This window comes from Lissotriton helveticus, chromosome 1_1 (genome assembly GCF_964261635.1).
Source record: "Lissotriton helveticus chromosome 1_1, aLisHel1.1, whole genome shotgun sequence".
Taxonomy (NCBI): domain Eukaryota; kingdom Metazoa; phylum Chordata; class Amphibia; order Caudata; family Salamandridae; genus Lissotriton; species Lissotriton helveticus.
This window is the reverse complement of record NC_136057.1, coordinates 1879120624-1879147430: the sequence shown is the minus strand read 5'-3', so window position 1 is coordinate 1879147430 and position 26807 is coordinate 1879120624. Positions and strand designations below refer to the sequence as shown.

Here is a 26807-nt window from a genome sequence, read left to right as displayed (position 1 = left end):
ACCCTACTCATGCTCCGAAAGATCTTCCGGTGGATCCCCACCGCAACCAGAATGACTGTCACCCAGACCCTCGTCACCAGCCGACTGGAGTACGGGAACGCCCTCTACGCTGGAACCACAGCCAAACTACAGAAAAGACTACAGTGCATACAGAACGCTTCTGCACGACTCATCCTGGACGTCTCCCGTCACAGCCACATCTCTGCCCACCTGAGAGACCTGCACTGGCTCCCCGTCAACAAGAGGATCACGTTCAGGCTCCTCACCCACGCACACAAGGCTCTCCACGACATGGGCCCCAAATACCTCAACAAACGCCTCACGTTCTACGCACCCACCCGTCACCTCCGCTCCGCCAGCCTCGCCCTCGCCACCGTCCCACGGATTCGCAGAACCACCACCGAGGAAGATCTTTCTCCTACCTGGCGGACAAGACATGGAACTCCCTCCCCACCCACCTACGGCTGACCCAGGAACATCTCTCCTTCAGGAAGCAACTCAAGACCTGGCTCTTCGAGCAGTAGCAGCACCCCAACCCCCTCCTCCCAGCGCCTTGAGACCCTCGCGGGTGAGTAGCGCGCTCTACAAATGTGATTGATTGATTGACTACAAAGGCTAGCGGGTAGCAAGTCAATGTTAGGGTCACTATACTAACTCTGTTCACCTGCAATAGTATGCTGTGGGCTTTCAGTGGCTCGCTACCAGTGCAGCAGCTGGGAACTCAACGTCTCCAACACAGGCAGACAAAGCGCTAAAGTTCCCAGGACCCCCATCATAATGCAAAAGTGAAGAGGATACGCATCCCCAGCGGACAGTCTGTATTATAACTTTAGCCCTCACTTGGAATAAAACACCCCACACCAAGAAAAAAAGTTTTCTTTGGCTTTTTGTTCGTCAAACCCAATTCAAATTCTTTCACAGCGTCTAATTTTGTTCGCCCAACCCAATTCAATGGTCTTTCTCAACGTCCAATCTGTCCGAGCGCATAGCTATGATTGCGACCTTAGGACACTACTTGCTTTCTTGTCATCAGAAATGACATCTGTGACTTGCTGTTATGCTTGTAACTTTCACAACTTTGTATTCATACGCCAAAATACCAAAAGTACAAAACGCTACATAGACAGAACTACCTCAAGTATGTCAATTATGAGTCTGTGCAGACAGGTAGCAACCTGAAAGACACGAGCAAAGAGATCTGTATAAGCATAACTAAGAACAACCAATGACTCTCGTAAGCACAAATTGTGCGAAATTATTAGTCTGGCCAGTTACTATTTCCAAAAAGAAAATGTAAAGATGGCCGTCACATTGGATAGGACTGGTCTTTTATTTATTTCTCTGTGTCTAAGGAGTTGTAGAATTTTTGCCTGGTAAATGGTTAGACTCTGCGTTCTCGTCTCAAATAACATGGTGACATACAGGTTTCTTTTTAGGCATTGTTTCAAATCTATGTATTAGTTACAACAAATGGAAAGTCAGTGATGGCAAGAGACCAGCACAATCTCATGAACAAAACTCAACACAGCCGTTTCGACTACTAGGTTTCTCAGCTTGGGCTCTAGAACAGAGAAATCCCATGTACGCTGACCCCAGTACTACTGCGGAAGTCTCATATAAAGCATTGTAACTGACTTATGAGGTGTTAAGTCACGTGCAGTCGCTGCCAGCGGTGCAACCTGTCACAAACGAACAGGGACATGAAAGAAATACTTCTGTGGCAACCCAGCTGTTGAACCGGGGCACCAGTGTAACACGCATTTTCAATGCAATAGTATCACATTTACGAGAGTTTCTTTATTTATCTCTTTTGATAATTAACACATAAATAAAAGGCATTGTCATTTACAATGCCAATAGCTCAAACTCTTGATGCGAGACCTTTTTAATTTCAAATAAGCGGCCGCCATTGTCCAGGGCTGCTTGGAAAGCGAAAGCGCGCTTGGCGCTCTGACTCTTGCGGGAAAGCATGTCGTGCCTACAGTAGGATAAACTCATTAAATAAAATAGGGCTTACAGACTAAATAAGACGTACCGTGTAATAACAGAAGTAAAAGGACCAGTCCTCATGAGAGGTTTCAAATAAAGAAAAGGCAGTACTAAGGAGGGACTAACAAGCCTATTAACGAATCAAAAGCCAGCATTTACAAAGGACAATGACACAATCCTATTAAAAATATGGGCGGAGCTTCAAATTCATACTGAAATACAGCATGCCTCGCAGAGCAGTGCTGGCGCTGCCCAGGCTTGACCTAAAACAATAGACATCGAGAAGCCTGATAATTTTACTTAAAAACTTCTCCAACAGAAAGGTCCCCAGCACAAACTCTAGGCTCCTCAAAATGTACAACAAAATTAATTTGCAGTCAAATTTGTTTCCAGTCAGAGCCACGGGCCAGGAAAAATGAGCAGCCCTGAACCACAAGCGCTGACGCAAGTAAATGACTATAAGATCTTCTAGATCCAGGTCAGAAGCCTCAGCCCCTGTGGAGCACTTCACAAGCACTAGTTAAAGAGAACACACCGCTCTATCCGGTGACCTGGTTTCAATCCTTCAAAACCATCACTACGATTGCTATACATGCGAAACACTTGAGCCCGACTCCATGCCACGACTGGCACAGAAGATCTTGGACAGATCTTGTGATCAGTTCTAGCTCAGTCTTTCATCACATGAAGCTGGATCCCACCATTAAGAGGGGTCACCGAGGGATGCTGTGCTGTGTCTACAGCTTGTTCAGCACACACCGGTACGGTCTAATTACTGCAAGCTCAAGAGACCTTAAGACTGCTCTCTTGCTTCAGTCCCAGGGTGTTTTGCAGCCCATTGCAGCAAAGGAGTCAGCCACTTTTAGTCACCACCCCCCCACAATTCAATCTAATGCTTATTGATATCTGTGACGTATGTGAGTTTCTGGTGCCCATCATCACATTCCGCAGGAGGCCCCCATCAGTTTGTCTAACGCCATTGCTAGAGCTGCGACCCGCTGTGGTGTCAAACATGAGTTACACCCTTCAATGGATTAGTGCTCCTAACCTGGGATTCTGGCCTCACAGCCATTTCTTGAGAAATGTAGCCTTCCTCTGCAAAGCCCTCCGCTCTCTCCTTCTTTCATTTACTTAGATATTATTTATAATATCCACCACTCAAATTACTTTCATATTTCACTATACTAATTCACCACTAATCCTTTATGGGTTCTGGAGTAGCGTGCTACTCGTAAAAAAAAAAAAAAAGCGCTTCAACACCCCATCAGGGGTAACAAGCGCTATATAAATGCAAACTTTTTTCCCTCTTCTAGCCCTCCGCTATCTTTCTGAATCCAAATAACTGACTAACCTATCCACCACTCAAATTTTTTTCATATTTCACTATACTAATTAAACACTAATCTTTCTTGGGTTCCGAAGTAGCGTGCTACTCGCTGAAAAAACGCTTCGACACCTCGTCAGGGATATTTATTTATTTATTTTTATTTATTTGTAAAGTTTTATATAGCGCGAACTTGATCCCGAAGGCTATCAGAGCGCTTTACAATTTGAGGCAAAGGTAACAAATCAGAACAATATATCACATGCTGTTTGTTCTTGTTTAAAATGTTTAGAACCGGATTCAGGATATGCTCAACACTTACTTTCTCTTTTTAAATCAAATAACTTGTCTTACCAGGGAAACTTGGGAAGCTTGCTACTAGGTCTCAAACAGGGATGTATTAGTTATTTCAAATTCCCTTGTGTAGAAGGAACAATGATAAACCAGGAATGCTCCACAAAGATTAAGGTAGTAGAGTTTGAAATAGCCCCATGCAAGTAACTCATGCTTCGAAGAAATACCACACGTGTATTCTTCAGCACACAATCTTTTGTAAAAAGTGCCATGTTTTACAACCTACAGAAAGAAACGATAAAGAAAGGCTGAGAATGGATGAACATGTCATTTTAATGTTTTTGGGTTTTTGGGTTCTTTCCTGGCCCATTCTGGCGGGACGTTTATTGCTGTTAGGAGGAGTAACCTTTTCGAAGTGAACATTCTAAACTGTATCCTACTGCCAGACACATCTCTCCTATTGACAGATACTTCATTTACAAAAAATGAGTCTGGATTTCCAAAAGCTTTTTTGGCTGGTCAAGTCACATTTACTGGTCATACTAGGCTGGTTTGGCTTATTTATGTAAGATGACTCCTTACAGGACAACCAGGCTTTGAGTCCCGGTGCCGCTTCGCATCAGTGTGATAAGTTCTGGAACACTATTATACTATCTGGTAACAAACCTCATGTCATCTTCCTGGTGTGGCAGCATCTCTTTAATGTCACATATGCTGTGCCAACAACACTAGTTTTCTTGCTTCTCCCCTTGGCCTGGACTCTCGAAGCATCAGGCCAGGATTCATATGTTGTAATGTGTATAATTTGCATTCTTCGCTCCAATTTCCAAGGAGAACTGAATAGCTCCAGCAGAATGCTCCATGTTCTGCATGCAAAGTTAATTAAGTGTGGACACCTTAATCACCACTGTTTGCCCACTGGTTTTTGATGTCTTAGAAATCGTCAATTCACAATGGCAGATGTAGTCAGCTGCAGAATACATGATTGCTCAGACAGTCAAAGGTAAATCCTTCCTCCGATTCAGCTGGCATTGCCTCATGGGACAATATTTAATATAGGAACCAGAAAGCCATGGTTGTCTCCATTTCTTAACCTGTGCTTTCCATCCTTTTACCATCTTGTTTCTAGTAAAGTGGGTTGTAATCTAAAGACAAGGTCAGCATCTGTGGCTGTATTTACCTACAGGTACCTTCAGATTTTAAAGCTAAATACCAACCAGAAGTGAGGACTAATGTTGTGCATCGTGCTGGAGCTTTTTGCGGGCACAGGCAGGCCCCCAGATTACTCAAGTTGTTTAGGTCATTCACGTTGCTTTGTTTTTGGAGATTGTTGAATATACCACTGAAGACTTTCGTAAGCTTTGTTAAGATAAAGGCTGGAACACACGAGAATGCAGATAGAACATGAGAACTCCTTTGCCTTTGGAATGCTTGTATGGAAAGTGGCCAATTCCAGTATGTTTCCTTGGTACAGGGGGTAGGCCTCGGAACCTTCTAGTGTGTTTTAAGACTATAAAGCTGAGTCTTGCTGACTTGGAAACCGGGATTTGAGCCTGAACGGTTGAGAGCTTCTTCAGTGCAGGAATATGGTTGCGGAGTCTCCTGACCCCGGCTGTGAATCCCCCAATCTGGAGTGCGCCAGGATGAAGTTTGCACCAGGTGATGAGTTTTATTTTTGATTGTTGCCATTGTGATGCGTAACTGTCAGTGTGCACCTTCAGTTTCCAGTGGCTATAATCATATGAGGTGTTTTCTTTGAGTATTGACTTTGTGATGTATGAGTGTCTATGTGCACATCCATGTTAACCATCTGATGTATTAAGTGTATATATCTTTCTGAATTCTTGCAGAACGTCCAGTATGATCCACTTGTGTTTCATTCCACATTATGGTGTTGTGGTTATTGATTTGAGCCTCCTTGTGGGAGAGTGGTATTCTCTATTATCTGGGAGTGCGAAGCAATACAGGCAGCAGTGACAGAGGTTTCTACTCCATGTCAACCCTGGCCGAGAGAAAACAAAGGGGGCCATAGAGGGCCCCCTGTGCTTCATCCGCTTGCGAAGGACTTTTTTAATGGCACCGCAGCGTTTGAAAGAGATACCGCCCTGGGATCGCCACGCCACCCGCCAGACTATTTTATAGTTGTAATTGGGTGGGCGGCGACGAATCTCGGTGGTGCAGGGTGCGCGCCAGTGGAATATTGCCCGCCCCAGCAACGCCAAAAGGTCATAAATCGGGCCCCTAAAATGGTTCTGCGAAAATTACTGTCTTCATGCATTTCAAACTGTAAATACATGCAACCTAATACAAACGTGTGATATAATTTGATAATGTAAACATAAGTAACGCAAATATGTAAAGCAACCTGATCGTGGGCTGAATGGTACAATTCCACATGCACCACCACAATGCCTGCAAATTAGCATTCGCAAAGGCCGAAACTCGCAGAATTTCGGCCTTTGCGAATGCTAATTTGCTAAATGGGATGTATGAAACATTTTTGCTGCAAAATAAGGAATCGCAAAATTTGCTATTCCTTATTTTGCGATTGCACTTAAGGAATCGCAAATTGTGCGATTCCTTAAATGCAATGTATCAAAGAAAAAATTATGTAAAAATGCCCATAAGGATTCGCAAATTACCACCAACTTCTAGTTGGTGGTAAGTTGCGAATTCTTTTAAAAAAGAAATTAAAAAAAAAACAAAGGTGCCATATGACGCTCATACATGCCCTTAGGGCATGTATGTGCGCCATAGGCCCCCACATGTCATTTACAGGGGTGCAGCAGGGTGTTCTTGAGACACCCCTGCACCCTTGAAAATATTCCTAATTTGCGATTAGCAAATTGCTAATCGCAAATTTCCCCTTCATTCCTATGGGCCTCCTGGCCCATAGAAATGAATGGGTAATTTGCGATTAGCAATTTGCTAATCGCAAATTAGGAATGTTAAGGAATCGCTAAAAAAAGCGATTTTGTACATACATACCGTTTTGCGAATTCTAAATAGCGATTCCTTAAAAATCGCTATTTAGGATTCGCAAAACGGAACTATGATACATATGGCCCTAGAACACTGAAGAGGTTAAGATATAATAAAAGAGAACAGGGGGTTAACGAATCTCCACTAACAGAGTCCAAGATAAACTCCGTGGTCAGTTAGTATCAGCATCCTACTTATGAAAGTTTTTTAAATCCTAATACGGTACCATAGGGTGGTTTCCTCGTCTGGGCTTTAGAATCTGGTTCTGACTGCCAACAGGATCGGGTTCAAACTACAAGGAAAGATCATTGGCGCCGACTCCAGTGGAGCCATACCGGAAGTAGAGCTTTCTAGCCGGGGGCATCAATTCCACCCGGGTCACTGTCTCACTCCATTCCACCTCACAGGGAGAGAGGGCTGTCAGACCTCCTATGACATTCATGGACCGTGGCCCTCACGGCCCCGACCTCGGATATCACTGCCCAGCCCCGGTGCCCTTTGACCTTGCCCGTGTCCTACCTGTCGCTGTCGGCCGGGCGCAGGGACGGCAGGCGGAAGCTCGTGTTCCGGTCCAGCTTCGACTGGCTCTTGGTGCGCTTGATGGAGCCTTTGAGGCGCTTGCTGAAGAACCCCTGGAAGAAGCAGAGCAGAGAGGGCGGGTGAGTGCGGGGCATCTTTCACGGTCTCCTCAAACGACAACTCTGGCAATGACATGGCTGGGCTTTGGAGGGGGGAGGAAGAGTGGAGAACGAGCCCAGGCATGCCCAAGTGGACCCCCAGCAGAGGAGAGCTGCTGCCCCACTCCAGGGTCCAATGAGCGAGGCCCACCATACAACCAGCACACGTCACACACAGCAGGCCCTTCCCACCTATGCCCCCAGGATCTGCAACAACATTCCTGTATCCATAAGGCCTGCACCATCGCTGCTCCAATTTAGGAAAAAGTTTAAGACTTCGCCTCTTTAAGCACACTACATCCAGAGCCACTGGAATGATCAGATTCTGCATTTTGTTGTCGCATAGTTATCAATTTGTGCATTTGCACATGATCTATTATCTGCTGCATAACTTGCAGCTTTGAACAAAAAAGATTGTTACTACATTTACTAAAAACATGATAATGTGTCTGCACGCAGACAGAGGTCCTTCGCAAAGGTCAACAGTCATCTTTCAATTGATTATTTCCGTATTTGTTTGTTAAACTGCTACTAATGAGGTGCAAATTTTGGACAGACACGATTACCATGTTCTAAAATGATATAATAATGAAGTAATTCTATCGAAAAATGTGACTCCTTATGCCGCATAGTTGCCTTTCGTTGCTACATAATTCAGTCGACCTTGCTGTATAATGAATATGCTACTTACCAGTATGCATCTGTTCTTGGCATGTAGGGCTGCTAACATTCATATCTTAGCATTAGATCGCCGCCTAGTGTTGGGTCCGGATGATCGCACATTGTTGTCCTGGAAGAGTCTTCGAAGTATCCTGAGATAGGTGGCTCCTCCCCTGGACTACAGTGCGCATGGGCATCGGCTCCATCCCCAGATTGTTTTTTGCCATTGTGGCAGAAGATGGAGTGAAAAGTGTAAAGGATGTCCATGCTAATGACTGAATACAATAGTATATCTGCAGCTGCAACAGGCACCGGGGAGGAGGGTGGGCGATATGAATGTTAGCAGCCCTACATGCCAAGAACAGATGCATACTGGTAAGTAGCATATTCAGTTCGAGGCATGTGGGCTGCTAAATTCATATCTTAGCATAGAATACATAGCAGTCCCTCCATCAGCGGCGGTTGCCCGTGCCAGCTGCAGAAACCTGAAAGAGTGTCTTGAGAACAGCCTGTCCAACAGCAGCTTGCTGCTTGGAATGTACATCAACACAGTAGTGTTTTGTAAAGGTATGTGGTGTAACCCACGTGGCTGCTCTGCAAATGTCCTCTAAAGGAATGTTCCCTAGGAAAGCCATGGATGCCCCCAATTTGCGTGTGGAGTGCGCCCTTGGGGGTATCGTTAGAGTGCGCTTGGCCTTTTGATAACATATTTGGATGCACTTAACAATCCACCTGGCTATTCCTGCTTTGGAAATAGGGTTGCCTTTGTGTTGTGGTGCGAAGGCAACAAAAAGTTGTTTTGTCTTTCTAAAGGGTTGTGTCCTGTCTATGTAGTACATCAAAGCCCTCCGTACATCTAAGGTATGGAGCATTCTTTCCGCTACCGTTTGTGGGTTTTGGAAGAATGCCGGCAAGTCAATAGTTTGGTTGAGATGAAACTGTGACACCACCTTCGGAAGGAATTTGGGGTTAGTGCGTAGCACTACCCTATTTGGATGAATCTGAATGAAAGGCTCTTGGATTGTGAGCGCTTGTAGCTCACTAACACGCCTCAGTGACGTAATAGCTATTAGGAAAGCTACTTTCCACGTTAGGAACTGGAGTTCACACGAGTGCAGTGGCTCAAAAGGTGGTCCCATCAGTCTGGTGAGGACCACATTGAGGTTCCACACCGGAGCTGGTGGTGTTCTTGGGGGAATGACTCGTTTCAGACCTTCAAGGAAAGCTTTAATGGCAGGCACTCTGAAGACAGAGAGATGCTGCCTGTTCTGAAGATAAGCCGCTATGGCGGATAGATGTATCCGAATGGAAGTGTACGCTAGATTGCACTTGTAAAGATGCAACAGATAGCAAATGATGTCAGGGATAGATGCATCTAGCGGGTTGATGTCATTGGCTGTACAGTAAATGACAAAACGCTTCCATTTCGCAGCATAGCATGCTCTGGTAGTTGGCTTCTTTGCCTCCTTGATGATGTCCATGCATTCCGGAGGTAGGTTAAGGTATCCAAACTCTAGGACTTCAGGAGCCAGATCGCCAGGTTGAGCTGTTGCGGATCTGGATGCTGAATTTCTCCATGGTTCTGCGTCAAAAGTGTGGGCGTGAGGCGCAGTCTTTGATGCGGCACCACCGAGAGTTCGAGGAACGTGGTGTACCATGCTTGGCGCGCCCACGTTGGAGCAACTAGGATGAGAGTCATCGCGTGCTGCCTTAGCTTTCTTGCCACCAGCGGTATCAGAGGGGCTGGCGGAAAAGCGTACGCAAATCTGCCTGACCAGTTCATCCATATCGCATTCCCCTGCGACTGTGGGTGAGGGAACCTGGCGGCAAAGTGTTGGCATTTTGCGTTTTCTTTTGTGGCAAACAGGTCTATCTCCGGATGACCCCACTGCTGGAAGTACGGGTGGAGGACAGATGGGTGTATCTCCCACTCGTGCATTTGATGGCTGTACCTGCTGAGCAGATCCGCCATTTGATTGTCCTTTCCCGGGAGGTGTTCTGCCATGAGGAAAATGTTCCTCTGAATGGCCCACTTCCACATGCTCTGAGCCAGATGAGACAGCTGTGGCGAGTGGGTGCCTCCCTGCTTTTGAATGTAGTACATCGCGGTCATGTTGTCCGTCCGGACTAACACTACCTTGTTGCACAGATGTACAATGAAGGACTTGATCGCCATGAAGATTGCCATCAGTTCCAGATAATTGATGTGCATCCTCTGTTGTTGCGTCGTCCATAGTCCCTGCACCGTGTAAGTGAGCAGATGAGCTCCCCATCCCTGGAGAGATGCGTCCGTTGTCAGGATAATCTGTGGCACTGGCTCCTGGAACAGTCGGCCCTCGCAAAGGTTGTGTGGAGTCCACCAATGCAGAGAGTCGTATGCCCGACTGGTAACCAACACTAGGTCTGTCAATTGTCCCTGAGCCTGTGTCCACTGATTTGCTAAGCACTCCTAGAGCGGGCGCATATGTAACCGTGCGTGAGGGACTATGAAGATGCAGGAGGCCATCATGCCTATCAACTGCATGAACACTCTCGCTGGAAGTGAGTGTTGTGGTCTGAACTTCTGGAATAGAGACTGTATGCTGTCTATCCTGACTTGGTTTGGTTGAGCCATGGCCGTCAGGGTATTGATCGTCGCACCTAAAAACTGCCGGACATGTGCCGGCTGAAGATGCGACTTTGGGTAGTTCAACGAGAAACCTAGATTGTGTAGGAGGTGAATGGTGGTCGACATGTCCGCGGCGCACTGTCGTTCCGACTTGGCTTGAACGAGCCAGTCGTCCAGGTAGGGGTAGACATGGATGTTCTGCCTCCTGAGGTGCGCTGCTACTGTCGCCAGACACTTGGTAAACACCCTTGGGGCTGTGGTGACTCCAAAGGGTAGGACCTTGAACTGGTAATGCTTGCCTTGAATAGTGAACCTGAGGTATTTCCTGTGGGACGGGTGTAGTGGAATGTGGAAATAAGCATCCTTGAGATCTAAGGTTGCTAAGAAGTCCCCTTGGTTTAACAAGGGAAGAATCTGTTGCAGTGTAAGCATATGGAAATGTTCTGATAGTATGTACAGGTTGAGGGGACGTAGATCTAGAATGGGTCTGAGAGATCCGTCCTTCTTTGGAATAAGGAAGTACAGGGAATATACCCCTGTGCCCTCCTTCACCGGCACGAGCTCGATTGCGCCTTTTTGCAGCATCGCCACTACTTCCTGCTGCAATAAGTGCAAATGCTCTGCGGACATAGGCCGTTGCCTTGGTGGAATGTTGGGTGGAGTGGACTTTAACTCTAGACAATAACCGTACTGGACAAGTTGTAGCACCCACCTGTCTGTGGTGATGTTTCTCCAGACGGGCAGGAACTGCTGCAGTCTCCCCCCGACAGGTGTTAAGTGGTCGGGGGGCAGTGACAGAGAGTCACTGTTTGCTTGGGGTAGAGGAGCGGGAGTTGTTGTTTGCTCTGCCGCGACCTCTGTTGCTGTTATTTCTGTAACCTCCCTTGTTCTGTTTTGTGAACGAGGATTGTGCTCCACCTCTTGAGAATTGCGATTGTTGACCCATTTGTCCTCTGGTGACTCCACGTGCACCTGAGCGACGAAAATTATTGCCACGAAACTGTTGTGATTGTAGGGCCCCCATAGATTTAGCAGTTTCCGTGTCCTTCTTTATCTTTTCGAGGGTGGTGTCAACATCTGGACCAAACAGTCTATCCGGATTGACTGGCTGATTAAGTATGGTTGTCTGAATATCAGGTTTAAACCCTGATATGCGGAGCCAAGCTTGTCGTCTCAGCATGACGCTAGTGTTGATCGCCCTAGCTGCTGTGTCTGCGGCGTCAAGTGCACACTTGATGGCTGCGTTGGAGATCAGTTTCCCTTCCTCTATAAGCAGTTTGGTGCCCTCTTGAAACTTTGGAGGCAGGTGTTGTACAATCTGCTCTAGGGTGTCGTAATGCGCCCTATCGTAACGTGCTAAGAGTGCTTGTGTATTTGCAATACGCCAAAAGTTTGCAGCTTGTGCCGCCACTCTTTTGCCCCCTGCCTCTAGCACTTTGGACTCCTTGTCTGGGGGAGGAGCTTCACCCGTTGTCTGGGAGTTGGCCCGTTTTCTGGCATTTGCGACCACAAGAGAGTCTAGTGGCAACTGTCCCCGAATGTATGCAGGGTCTGCAGGTGCTGGTCTGTACTTTTTCTCGATACGTGGATTGACCACTCTCGCTCTGGTAGGTTCTTTAAAGATGTCAGCTGCATGCTTGAGGACTCCCTTGAGCATAGGCAGCGTTTTCACAGTTCTTTCAGAGACTGAAAAAGTATCAAAGAGAAAGTCCTCTTCTACTGGGTCAGCATGCATGTCCACATCATGATTAGCAGCTGCCCTCTCAATGAGTGCTTGAAAACCTGCAGAATCCTCTGTTGGGGATGCACGTGCACTGAAAGGCTGTGGGTCTTGCCCCACACTTTGGGTGCCTTGGTCACCAATGTCATCATATGCATCTGGATGTGCATCTTGTTCATTGATGGGGAAGGTGTATTGGTCCTCCTCATCATATCCCTCACCCTCAGAGTGTTCTGGTGAGGGAGTAGGGCTTCTTCTTGGAGGAGGCTGGATAGGTTCTATGAGGTTAGAAGCGTCCTGAGGAACCCTTTTTTTCTTCAGTGGGATGACATAGGAGTCCAGAGGCTCAGAAGTAATCCTCCTTTTGTATAGGGTTAATTTGCCAGTGTTGGCGTCGATGAAGTGCTCAGAATCGTCCTCTGATTCGAGTTCTCGACCTGAAGGTACCCCTGCCGTAGAAGAATCCGACTTCTTTGGCGTCGATTTCGTAGAAAAGGCCTTCGGAGCCTCTTTCGGCGGCAGAAGGAAGAGAAGCTTACTCGTAGGCTTTGCCGGAGTGTCCTTCGGCGTCTGAGGCGACGGTAACGGAGCCGACGTAGCAGCGGCCTTGTCCCTGATTCTCTGCAGCGAAGCGGCGATGGGGGACACTTCACTTACAGTGGCTTTTGGCGCTGACGAGGATGTCTTGACCTTCCCCTCGGATCCGACGTCATGGTGGCCTTTCGGAGTCTTGGACGCCGATGCAGTTGCCGCCGACCCAGAGTCTTTGGATCGATGCGCAGATGTGCCAGCCGTCGATCCGTGTGCTTGTGTCGCCTCCGACTCCAGTACGCGACCGACGGACGGAGTCCCAGTCGGAACCGGAGCCGTGCCGCTGGCCTTGGCGTGCTTAGACGGTGTCGCAGCGGTTGATCCGTGCCGACCACCCTTCTTAGAGGATCCCTCCTCTGGCGCCGATTTTGACCCTGTGGAATCGACCGACTTCTTCGACTTCTGTGGACCGGAGGTCGACGGAGCCGATGCGGCGGCGGGTGCAGTAGTTTTCTGTTGGCCGGCCGCCATTTTAGGGACGCTCGAGTCCTTAAGTTTCGGTTTTGTTTTCGGGTCGGCCATTTTAGGCGTAGTCGATACCGTAGGTTTCGGTTTCGATCCGGCCTGCCCAGCAAGTATGTCCGTGGCCGGGCCTCAAGGCGGGGCCGTGGCTTGCGGTACGGGGTCTTGGGTAAGGCCAACTGGCGAACCCGTGACCCGATCGTGATCTTCGAAACCTTCGGGGCATAGCTCGTCCCCTGAGCTATCTGCCGCGGCCCCATAAATCTCTTCGACGTCCCCTACCTCGTCGACGTATTCAAGGCCTTGATCCACGACTCCGTCGTCGTCTACCGGATCCGCCTCGACCTCCGTTTCGGGTGGGGATATTTGGAGATGATGACCCTGTTCATCTTCTTCTTGGTCGCCGAAGATGTTTTCTGGATCCGGGGCCGCTTGTCTGGCCTCCAGGCGCACCGCGCGCCGAAGCTTGAGAGTCTTTTTCGACCTGAATTGAGCGCAAGCCTTACACTTGCCGTCGTCATGGTCCGGTGAAAGGCATTTGTTACAGACCGGGTGCAGGTCTATATGTGGGTACTTGGACCCACAGAGCGGACAGTACTTAAACGGACTCCGCTCCATGCTGGAAAGTCGTGGTCGTGTCGCGATGAGAAGGCCTCGAAGTCCGAAGAGTGAAAAAACTCCGCTGAATCCGACTCCAAGAGTCGGAAGAACTCGAGACCGTGCGCAAACAATACCGACGCTATAAATACAAGGCCTTTTGGCCTTAAAAAGTTAGTTTTACTCGGTTCCGACAGAGAGAAGTCGAGACCGCATCCGAACCCAATGGCGGAAAAAAACAATCTGGGGATGGAGCCGATGCCCATGCACACTGTAGTCCAGGGGAGGAGCCACCTATCTCAGGATACTTCGAAGACTCTTCCAGGACAACAATGTGCGATCATCCGGACCCAACACTAGGCGGCGATCTAATGCTAAGATATGAATTTAGCAGCCCACATGCCTCGAACTTTGGTGCTTCCCTCCACATAATTCCAGTGGCCCGACTGTATCATAGATTCATAATGCAATAACCAACCGCAACTCCGCTTTCCTTCCTATTAGCCGCTGACTTCATGTTAATCTTTGACCATGTACAGTGCTTCGCTGCCTTTTGAGTAGGTTTGCGCCATTACAATACCATACACATTCATACATATATTAACCAACTGGACACATCCACATCCAAATCAGTCACTGAGTCATTTTAGTTAACGTGGAGATAAGTGTACACCACGCAGGACACTCATCCATTTAAGATGGGGACTCTCTGATGTTTCTCGCTTAAATGTTTAAATCTTTTAGTTGCACTTCCCACTTAAAGCATCCCTTGCTCGAAAAGAAGTAAATTAAGAACTCGATATTAGTTCTTGGGTGGTTCCAAAATGTTGACGTACATGGTATGCCTGACCGTGGGTTGTCCTCATCGAAACTCCAAAGACCATTCAAATGACATTTCATGAAACCTGTGGAAATACTTCGACATCCTAAACCATTTTAAGGAGCACTGCACAACAAATCCTTTTAGGGTAGCTCAGAAAATATTTTTGAAATTATGAAAATGTGAGTTTGCCCTTTCAAATGAATCAATAATGGCACGGGGGATTCAAACGCACATTTGTTTTTCTAAAGAACGTCATCCTGTTATTCAGTCCATTTCTCAGAAATCTCAGTCGTGGGAAATCGGGTGAACTGAGGCCCTGGAAGCCATTATTGAAGGGACAATTTTAAAGGTGGGGGATCCAGCTATCACTGTTACATCAGGCAGTTTGGAGCACACTGTTGCGAATATATTACTAAAGCATAGTGTGGTATTGCACTTTCATTTACAGATATACATTTCCATTGAAATGGCTACAACATTTGCACAGACATGGTGTCTACTGTTAAAACCTTATAGCACCCACACGATAATGTGTTCAATTCAGGTTTCAATAACAATTTATCAATGGCAGATCATCAGGTAAAGCATCTTGATTTGTAATGATCCTATTACATTCTTTGTTTCCATCACACATTGAAATTACAAAAAAAATGTGCTTCATTTGTGCTTTCCTATATGCTGATATTTTCTGAAATATTTGATCAATTACTGTATTTAAATTTTGTTGTGTGTTGCAAAAAAAAGCTGACATCCAACAGCCTTTCCTTTCACACTCCCTGTAACCCAGTAAGATTGTCAGATGATTCACTTTAGAAAATCCTCTAACTTTGCAGTCAGAGAAAGAATACATCAATCTCCATGGTAAAACAATAAGCAGCAATATGTCAGAACACATAGCCTAACATTTAACCTCGGTCTTTGAAAGCACAGCAAAGGTGACAAAATAAAAACAAAATTTAAAAGGCCTCTTTATTGCTCATTCACCTTCTGAACTCCTGCAGCACTTCCCCTCAAATTCCAACTCCCAAGCGCCTATGCCAGAAGGTATTTATATACCTCACTGGAAAGGTTCTCCCATTACACACCTACACATTGTACCGAGTGAAAATACAGACTGCGAAATCACTTTTTTTCCAGCAACAGATGCCAAAATGTAGATATTACATACATTTCTCCTTCCAAAATGTCTACATGTGCCTAAAGCCCACTATCAAGCACTTGATCCAGTGTTGGAGTTAGAATAGTAAATTAACCTAAAGTAGGAGAAGTTACTTTGGGTGGAGTTAAGAATTCAACATATATTATTTTATCTTTTTTTTGTAGTGAGTTGAAGATGTTGGCAGACTATATTTTGGAGTCTAGGGTTATGAAAACAATGTTGCTGCTGTTTTCGTTTCAGGTGGAGCCCCTATGTATAACAGCAGCGCTAGCATACTAACCACCCCGAACCACGCCCAGATAACGATTTTTCAGGTGCTTGGGCATTGACACCTGCAGCTCACCCACGGTAGTACCGCCACTCTGTTCACAAGGCTGCCTTGAACATTTATCTTCCAGTGGAGAACCCACCTCAGCCCAAAACAAATTTTGTTGTGCACAACTGGACAGATGTTTAATTGCATCGTTTGGAAAATACTTTGTGTGTCTGTTATTCGTTAATGGTATCCTTTATACTGCTTTCTCTGTCGATCGCACACTAGCTAATACCATGTGTTTTTCTATAACTCTGCTGGAAAGACTTTGGCTTGCTTGTCAATGAACAATTAAAAAAATATACTAAGCGCACAGTGCACTAGTCCGGATCACACGATGTGCTCAGCTGTAAGCTAGGTCTGTATTTCTTGGATCCAGTGTCGTCAACTACAATGCTGGACCATATGTCCTGGATGTGAGAAAGGTTCCTAGCTCCTCTGATAACATGCTATCAGTACGGACTGAACGTAATATTAATTTTAAAAAAAGCCCTTCTACTTCTGCCCTTCCCTAACCTTTCTGACTACCGTGGACTCCCACACATGCTTTCCAAGCTCTTATCTCGTTCTATCCAATTCAGCTAACTAAAAGAGGCACATGACCCCTCCACCCTTAACAGCATCTCACATCTATCCTTTATTACCCCACCTCAAATGAACTTTTCCCTATTCAAAACACGAAAGTAAATGCCCATCTTCTGAAGAGCACAAACTTAAACTGAACACAACGAATGCTACAAAGAAACAGAAGCGCATATTACAACCCATTTACACCTAACCTTGGGTTCTGGAGTGGCAAGCTACTCGTTGCAAACCACTTCAGCGCCTCGACAGGGGTAGTAAGCGCTAAATCAGTTCGATTAACATTTGGATTGACACAAAGTCCAGGATTGAAATGCAGCAGCTCACTGCGTGTCTGCTGCGCCCCTTGAGTGCCCATCATGTGTAGGACTTGGTTGCCAACGTGGAAGGCACAGTTCTTATCCTTTTCCTAAGGGACAGCCAGCAACAAAGGATGAACGAACACTACAAAAGCAACAGGTTCAAGAGGGGATTCTGTCTCAGAGAGACTGTGGAAGAAGGATTACTTTTAAACCGGTCATGCTCAGTGGGTTAACGCACCACCAGCAGGCATACATGTGTGTGTAATCTGCAGATCACTTGTTACAGCCCTCACGGCTCCACGCAGTATACCACTCCCATGAGGCGATAAAAAGCAAACTGGTGAATCGGGACATAGTACAAAATCATAATAAAAAGACTGGCTAACACACAGTTTGAGCACACGGTCCCAGTGAACCTTACAGGCTGGAAACACACCAGTTGATGGTGATTTGAAAGATTTTATTATGTTCACAAAATACTTTGCTTTAATATGTATAATGTAAGGTGGGGTGGTGGGGGCAGTCAGCCCCGGTCGGCACGAGATTTGGAAGCCGTTACCTGCGGCAATCGTGGGGCAGCAAAACAAATGCAGGAATTGCCAGCCCACCTGCTCTTACATTTGACCGCAGTGGGCAGCAAACGTAGGTACCACCACGGGCAGCAAAATGGCTAGCTGGGTCACCGCTCTCGGGTACAATACTACAGCCACCCAGCCCTCCCTACTTCCACGCCATTTCACACTTCCTTTCTTCTCACTGCCTACCCTCCCACCAACCGCATCCGACGCAATATGGAAGTCTAAGCATTCATGTAGCACCCGACTACTGCACTGAACTAGGTTTCATCCCGTTCCCGTGCAACTGTCATCTATTTTGTGGCCCCACCTACCTGTAACAGCATAGAACTCAAGTGTCACGCACTGCGCGTGAGATTCACATGTCTGGAAGTCAGAGTGAGCTCTCACTCACAGCAGGCCAAATATCACACTGGTAAGGGGCTTGTACTTGTACAGTAAATGCATCTTTTTTCAAAGCTTTGCAATGTACAGAGCAGATCCTGAGAGCTGAAAAGACCTTGAGAGCAGGGGCGGCTGGTGACATTTTACAGTGGTGCGGCACAAACTGATTTGCGAGTGCGGGCCCCAGGCCACTCGGGCCGGCGGCGACCCCCCTCCCGACCCACATACACAACACTCAAAGAAATGTATTCACACACGCATACACACAAACACATCCATTCACAACACTCTCCACCAAACATTCATGCATACACGCACGCTCGCACCAAACACTTTAAAATAAAAGAAAAACACACACTCTTACCTTGCTGCCGGTCCCGGTCCGCGCCACCTCTGGGCTCTGTTCCCCACACGTCACAGGCTCACAGCGCCCCTGGCCAATCCTGATGCCAGGGGCACAGGTACCTTCTCGCCCGCAGCACGCCCATTAGGGCTCCTAATGGGCATGCGCAACGCTGCAAAAACACAAGTGCGCATGCGTGGGTACGGGTAAAAATTCACCCTCCATCCCCACTCATGCGCACTTGTGTTGCCGCGTCAATCAATCAACATGACGCCCGCCCGGCGGTCTGACGTCATGTTGATTCATTGACATGATTGTCACAGTCTTAACTCAAAAACGCCGTGGGAGCTGCGGGCGGCTTCGGGCAGGGGGGGCTACACCCCCACGCCCCAATGGACGAACCGCGCTTGCTTGAGAGCCGTAATATACATGGTCCTTTGGGGACAAAAAGGGTTTGTGCGCCTGCTCTGTGCACCCCTGGAGCACAATAGTATCACAGAGGGTAGTATTACAGAAGGGGTCTCAGATGCTGTAATACTGATTGCTCTGGCACACATGTAGCACGTGGTCCCATGCAAATGAGGGAACTCTGACTGCGCCGGCGCTGTATTATAGACGCAGATGCAGTCATAAACCGGCCACCAGGAGGTGTACTGACAGTGGTCCTCCTGAAGGGGACATCTCCCTGCAAGCAGTTGCAGTCACTCACTGTATCCACCTGCAGGGGATCTCTCCCCCTCTTTTTAAAGTGCACTGTGAAACACGGGGCAGCTTTGAGGCAGTCACGCCATATTTCACTAAATGCACTGCCCCGGGGCAGGACGAGTTCATGGCCGCTCTGAGGGCAGCGCATTCATTGAAAATTGAAATAGGGCGCACTGCACCTGTTTCTGCGCCGGGTGCAAACAGAGACAGTGCGCCCTTTCCATAATATGGCCCCAGGAGGCAATTCCACTGCAAAAGAAACCCTCCCACAGACCCCTACAACTGCCAGAAGTTGCTTTAGACACAGAGTGCTGTCACATTACTTATGAAAGCCCCGAGCCTGCTTCAGTGAAGTTTTGCAGTTGTTCCATTCATTTTTCATTTATTTTTATTGGTTCAGTGGTCACTTTTACTGTTATCATTGATTTCTAAGTTTGTGTGACTTCATTCTCTGTGAGGGTATCAAATATGCGAATTAATTCTCCTGTAAATTCTGAAAAGTTGAGAGGATTTTACCATCCCATCCCAGACTAACGACTGCTTGGGTCCTCTTCCAGTATTCGGTCCTTCTGTTTTCCCAATCCGGGACAAACAAACGGAAGGAACTCTTCCCCAGGCGTGAACACGAGAAACAGGACAGTCCCAGGAGCAGTGACTGGCAGTAATCTGCGCCTGCCCAAACCAGGCAGAGGGGAAAGTGCAAAAGCGCCAATCCAGTCCAAACCCGTTGCTGGCTTGCAGTGGAATCTTAGCTCAGACTTCCCAACTTCCGGGCTTAATAAAAGGAGCACCAAACGGCAGCCAATAGCTACACACAAACGAAGGCTCAACAAAGAATTCACTTTCTAGCGTTCTCTACACACAAGCTCACTATGATCACAGTCACTGATGCCATACTGACTCCCTTTCACGATGTGCATGCTTCGGAATCCCTTTAAATCCAGAGTGACTCCAGTCGCCTCCCAGAGTTATGGGTGCGGTCACCACTGGGGGTCTCTGCTCCCAAGATCTGCTCCTGCTTTGCAAATGGCTGCCTGACAGTTCCTAAGCCTCAAGGTGGAAGAGCTGGTTTGGCCCCCACACCCCTTCCTCCAAAAGCACAGAACCACAGTGGGCAACCCTGTCATCCGGATTGACATTTTTCACCCCGCATGCCGTCAATGCAAAACCTTAAGCCATTTATACACTGAAATTGAGGTCTGAGGTGCCTCACTTGAGAGTAACTCTAGAAACAACAATATATCGGAGCTCAGCAAGGAGTCTCCTAGGTTTTTATGAGAACCCAATATGAGGTGCATCATTGACCTTGGATGAATCTGCTAAGCCCCTTCATAAGAGCCAGAAACGTTCTCACTGAGGAGGCTGTTTGCCCTCAGTATTCAAGAGTGGAAGAATATTAAACACCCTCAACTCCAAGTTGCCTCATCACCACTTTCCTACAGGTTGTCAGGCAACCTTGAGATCTTTGAGTGCTTGTCACATCCAAGAGAAGCAATTTCTGTGAACTTGTTCATTTCAAGAGTAAGAAACCTGGGAACACCAAGAACAGCTAAACAATCAACAAAATGTCTCTCACACACGACCTTCATATGCATGAAGTCTACTGAAAAAACACAACACAGTGTATCCGCCACTTCATCCCGTCAACAAGAAAACAACAGGAAAATGTAACAAAAACAATCTTATTATAGACCTTCAGTACTCTGAAATCTACACAAAGAATCGACAAAACGCACAAGTTACTTACCTTCGGTAACGATATATCTGTAAGAAACATTAGTTTGTGTTAGATTCCTTATCTTAGAATATCCCCAGGCGTCAGACTGGATCCGGAAAGTTTTCGTCTGCAGTACCCCTGCGCGTCGGTAGGTGTCGACTGCGGCTCCGCGTCCGTCGTCGTGATTGCCGGGATGACGTCGTCGGAGTAGTTAGACGCCGCCCTCGCGCGCTGACGTCAGTTCTGTACATAGCTTTCCACGCCAGTAACGCAGAGCCATGATAGAAACCGACACTGGTGCCATGAAACTAGGGCCCTGAAAGGGATGTCCTTAACCCTAGATATAAGTTCGCAGAACAGGGAGGATGGGTGGGGCGGTAAGGAATCTAACACTAACTAATCTTTCTTACAGATATGTAGTTACCGAAGGTAAGTAACTTGTGCACCTGAAAGAAACACATTAGTATTAGATTCCTTACCTTAGAATAGATACCCCAGCAATACCAACCCCGGTGGTGGGTCTGCAAACCAAGATCACACCAGAAAGTCCTGGAGAACGGAACGGCCGAAAAAGCCATCTCTCCAGACTTGGCTGTCCAGGCAGTAGTGCCTAGCAAACGTGTGCAGCTAGGCCTACGTAGCAGCTTGACAGATGTCCTGCAAGGGGACTCCCCGACCCAGGGCAGTAATAGCCGCCGTGGCTAGAGTAGAATGGGCACGCAGCCCAACAGGAGGCTCCTTTTTTGCCAAGGAGTAGCAAACCTTGATGCACAAGACGACCCACAGAGAGATGGTCTGCTTGTGCACCGCCCGTCCCTACTTAGCTCCCAAGTAACCAACAAAGAGCTGGTCGTCCACCCGGAACTGGCGTGTGCGATCTAGATAAAAGGAGAGCGCACGTTTTGGGTCCAGACGGTGGACTCTCTCTTCCTCTTCGAGGGATGTGGAGGCGGAAAGAAGGTGGGCAAGGTGATGGACTGCCCGATGTGAAAGGCTGTGACTACCTTGGGCAGGAAAGAAGGACGAGTCCACAGAACAACCTTGTCCGGATGGACAGAGAGGAAAGGAGGTTTAGAAGACAGAGCCTGGAGCTCACTCACTCTCCTGGTAGACGTGATGGCAACCAGGAATGCAGTTTTAAGAGTCGGAAGACGAAGAGGACAGTTATGAAGTGGCTCAAAGGGAGCGCACATCAGGTACGTCAGAACAAGATTCAAGTCCCACTGAGGCATCACGTAAGGAACAGGAGGAAACATGTGAGTGATGCCTTTCAAGAATCTATTTACAACAGGGACTTGAAAAGAGAAGGCTGATCAGGAAGCCTTAAGAAGGCTGAAATGGCCGTGAGGTAGCCCTTGATAGTGCCCAGAGCAGAGCCCTGCTGGGCAAGAGAAAGGAGGAAGAGGAGAACCTCTGAAAGGGGGGCAGAGAGTGGATCCACAGCCTTTGCTGTGCACCATGCCACAAATTTGTTCCACCTGCAGGCATATACCGTTTTTGTTGAGGGACGCCTGGCTGCCAGAATCACATCACAGACTTCAGGAGGCAAGTCAAATGGCCTCAACTGCCGCCGCTTAATCTCCACGCATGTAGGTGGAGACTGGACAGGTTCGGGTGGAGGACCGTCCCCTGCTGCTGCGCCAGAAGGTCCTCCTGAAGAGGCAGACGACTTGAGGGATCGACTGACATGCTGAGTAGCTTGGGATACCATTATCTTTGTGCCAAGTCCGGAGCCACAAAGATGACTTGAGCCCGGTCTCGCCTGATCTTCTTCAGCACTCTGGGCAGAAGTGGTATAGGCGGAAAGGCGTACAACAGACCGCAGCTCCACTCGCGATGAAAATTGTCGCAGAGCGAGTGCCGCCTTGGAAATTCCAACGCGCAGAACTGATGACATTGCACGTTCTCTTCGGTGGCGAATAGATCTAACCAAGGCTCTCCCCATTGCTGAAAGAGACCTTGCGCCACGTCCAAATTCAGACGCAATTCGTGATCCATCATGCACTGTCGGTTGAGTTCGTCCGCCCTGGCGTTCAGGGAACCTGCCAAGTGTTAAACCACCAGGGTGACGCCCTGGTGTTCCAGCCATTGCCAGAGGTGCAGAGCCTCCTGACAAAGGGTCCACCACCCCACCCTGTTTGTTGCAGTACCACATGGCGGTGGTGTTGTCCGTGAACACCTGCACTACACTTCCCTTGAAAGAGAGAAGGAATGCCTTCAGTGCAAGTCGGATCGCCAGCAGCTCCAGAATGTTGATATGGAGCCAGGACTCCATCGGAGACCAGAGGCCTCTGATCTCCCTCTCTCCCATGTGCCCCCCCCCATCCCAGGAGGGACGCATCTGTCACCACTGCGTGCTCCGGTTGGGGTAGGGAGAGAGATCTGCCGCTGACCCAATCGCGGGTCGTGAGCCACCACTGCAACTGACTCTCAGTGCCCTCCGAGATTAGGACGTGGTCGGACAGGTTGCCCTGATGCTGTGCCCACTGAAACTTCAGGTCCCACTGCAGAGCCCACGTCCGCCACCTGGCGTGATGCACCAGAAGGATGCAGGAGGCCATCAGCCCCAGGAGCCGCAGCGTCAACCTGACCGAGACTCGGGATAAAGGCTGAAAGATCGGAATCAGAGCCTGAATATCCTGAACCCACTGTTCGAGGGGGATAAACCCGAAACTGCGCCGAGTCCAGAACCGCTCCGATGAAAAGGAGTTTCTGAGATGGGCACAGGTGTGACTTCGGCACGTTGAGGGAGAACCCCAGCGAGTGCAGGAGGTCGGCCGTATTCTGGAGGTGGGAGACGACTGTTTGGGGCGAGCCCGTCTTCAACAACCAATCGTCGAGATAGGGGAAGACTGAAACCCCTGATCTGCGCAGATGAGCTGCGACCACCTCCATCACTTTCGTGAACACCCGAGGGGCGCTGGTAAGGCCGAAGGGGAGCACGGTAAACTGAAAGTGCACGTGGCCTACTGTAAACCGCAGGTAGCGCCGGTGGGCCGGCAGGACGGGGATGTGGAAATACGCGTTCTGCAAGTCCAACGGTACCATCCAGTCTCCTGGGTCCAGGGCAGCTAGAACCTGAGCCAAAGTCATTATCTTGAACTTCTCCTTCAGGAGGAAGCCGTTGACGCTCCGTAGATCCAAGATAGGGCGTAGGCCTCATTTGCCCTTCTTGGGTACCAGAAAGTAGTAGGAATAGCAACCAGGTCCTACTTCTGGCGTAGGAATGCGCTTGATGGCCCCCTTGGCCAAGAGGGCCGTAACTTACTATTGCAAAAGTTGCAAGTGATCCCCCGACATGCGGTGGTACTGAGGTGGCATGGCTGGAGGGGTCGCCTCGAAGGGGAGGGAGTAGCCTCTTCGGACGATTTGCAGCACCCACCTGTCCGACGTGATGGTACACCAGAGGGGGAGGTGATGGCGGACCCTGCCCCCCACTGGCGTCAAATGGGCCTGAAATGTCGGATTAGGAAGGCTTAGAGGCAGATGCTGCAGGGGCGGGTGTGGACAGACCCTGCCGGTGTCCCCCGGAACCGCCACGGCGATAACCGCGACGAGACTGGTTCTGCGGCCTGTGGCTGGCTGGACGTGTGGGGGCGCACCTTCCTTGGCCACGAAAGGAGCGAAAAGCGGAGGTTTGCTGGCGTTGGCCTAGGCCCAAGGACTTGGCCGTAGTCCTGGAGTCTTTAAAAGGCTCCAATGCACTATCCGCTTTGTCGCAAAAGAGGTGACGGCCATCGAAGGACATGTCCATGAGCGTGGCTTGGACAGCCCTCGAAAAGTTGGCCAGGCGTGGAGGCGGACCGCCACTGTCGTTGCAATCGCTCTACCCAGCGAGTCCGTGGTGTCAAGTCCACACCGGATCGAGTAGCGTGCTGCATCCCCCCTTCCGCCAGGGCTTGGGCGAGTAGTGTATGGGCCTCCTCTGGGGACTGTGGCAGCACCTACGCAACCGTATCCCACAGAGAGTGGGTGTAACGGCCCAAAAGGCAGGCGGTGTTGACAGACCACAGCCCCAAACTCAGGGAGGAGTACAGTTTCTTCCCCAACTGCGACACGGTCAAACACGAACACTTGATATATCTGTTGAAACACAGAATGGGTCTCTCAAGATCAGTGCTCAATTGGTTTACCTCTTTTCTGCATAACCGGACTCAAAAATTCAAGGTCAACAACACCCTGTCCCAACCAGTTCCTGTTACGCTAGGAGTCCCACAAGGTTCCTCGTTATCCCCTACTCTCTTCAACCTATTCATGGAACCACTCACCGATCTGCTTCAAACATCCAACGTGCAATTTCACATGTATGCTGACGATACCCAACTTTACCTCAAGATCAATACCTTGGACGACATTAGTTTGCTTAACAATACTCTTAAGACTACCCAAACATGGCTGGCAGTGAATCACCTCAAACTGAAAGCGTTAAAAACTGAATTCCTCCTTATCCCCCCACCCGCCAAAGTCCCCACAACGCACAATTTGATCAAACACCTCACAGCACTCGATGTTCAACCTGCCATTGTGGATTCGGCGAAATCTCTGGGTATAACTCTGGACTGTAACCTCAATATGCAGAAGCATATTAGCAATGCAACGAAGGGAGCAAACTTTCAGATTAATACACTAAGGAAGCTGAAGCCCTTCCTACCTCCCAATGACTTCAAGTTAGCGGTTCAGGCTCTAGTTCTACCTCGATTGGACTATGGAAGCGTCTCGTTATGCGGTCTCCCCAAAGCCACCATAGCTCCTCTAAGAGCCTCCACCAACGCGGCAGCAAGACTCATCACTGGCTCGAAAAGAAGGGCCCACATCTCCCCTGATCTAAAAACTTTAAACTGGCTGACATTTGAAGCCAGAATCCACCTGAAAATAGCTTGCATGACGCACAAGGCCTTACATCATAATGCACCCAGCTATCTCACACAAAAACTCACAATATCTGGAGGGTCAACATCAACAAGAAGTGCAGAAAACCTCCTTCTGAAGCCACAAAAGTTCAATAAGAAAAAAACTTATAATTGTTCCTTTTCAGGAATGGCACCCAGGATATGGAATGCCCTTACACCAGAAATAAGACTGAACCCCTCCACCTCTTCCTTCAAACTGGAAGTAAAAGGCATCCTCATGGCAAAATTTACGTTAACATAGCCTCACTTGACTATGAGAACTCTTACTCCACTTATCTTACCGATCATCCTAACCACTTTTTGCTACTACCATGTTCCACATGGTTCGCCCTTGCTGTGCACCTCACTGCTTTGCTTTTTAAGGTACCTATCAACCTACTCAATTTTTGTCACTACCATGATCCTCATATTTCACCCTTGCTGTGCACCTCACTGCTCGGCTTTTTATAGGTATAGTCTGTTCCTTTTATTTGACGTTTCTATCAACAATGTATTTCCATCACCCTTCAGACCGACCGGTCCGGTTCTGCACCTTATTTGATATGTCTTTCTAACTGTGATTGTCTTTGCTGCTATTCATTATGGTCCTGCTTATCCTTATGTTTGATTTATCCTTTGTTTTTATTAAGCTTTCTGTTGTTATTCTTTTGTTCCTGCTTAATTTTATTGTTTGATTTGTCTATACACATTTACTGTAAAGCGCTCTGATACCCGCAAGGGTCTTGTTCGCGCTCTATAAAACTTTCAATAAAATAAATAAATACCTTTTGGATTCCCGATCTGGAGGAGCGGTCGGGAATGCGGTCTGGGACGTAGAGGCCTGGATCACCTGAACTTTCTCCTCAACCGGGACCTCGAGCGGCGCAGAGCGGACAGCCGGAGCTCGAGCAGCTTACGGGACTGCTCCCGTCTAGCCTTCGAGGTCAAGGACCGGCAGCCGGGGCACGACTTGCCATCATGGTCGGCCCGAGGCAGTAAACTTACCGACGGTGGGGGTCGGTCACCGGCATCAGGCGGTGACAGGCCTCGTAAGGTTTAAAACCAGGCATCCCTAACGGCATCGCGAGTCGAAGGTCGACTCGAAAAGTGA

At 48.3% G+C, this 26807-nt stretch overlaps 1 protein-coding gene across 6 annotated transcripts in view; it reads right to left on the bottom strand.

Annotated features, from left to right (window-relative positions):
• Positions 1-26807, bottom strand: part of RASAL2 (RAS protein activator like 2) — a 770134-nt gene that overhangs the window by 222662 nt on the left and 520665 nt on the right. For all 6 annotated transcript variants that reach the window (XM_078642089.1, XM_078642070.1, XM_078642080.1 and 3 more), the window contains one exon: positions 7109-7221. In XM_078642089.1, the coding sequence (XP_078498215.1) occupies positions 7109-7221 (113 nt within the window). The remainder of the gene's footprint in view (positions 1-7108; positions 7222-26807) is intronic.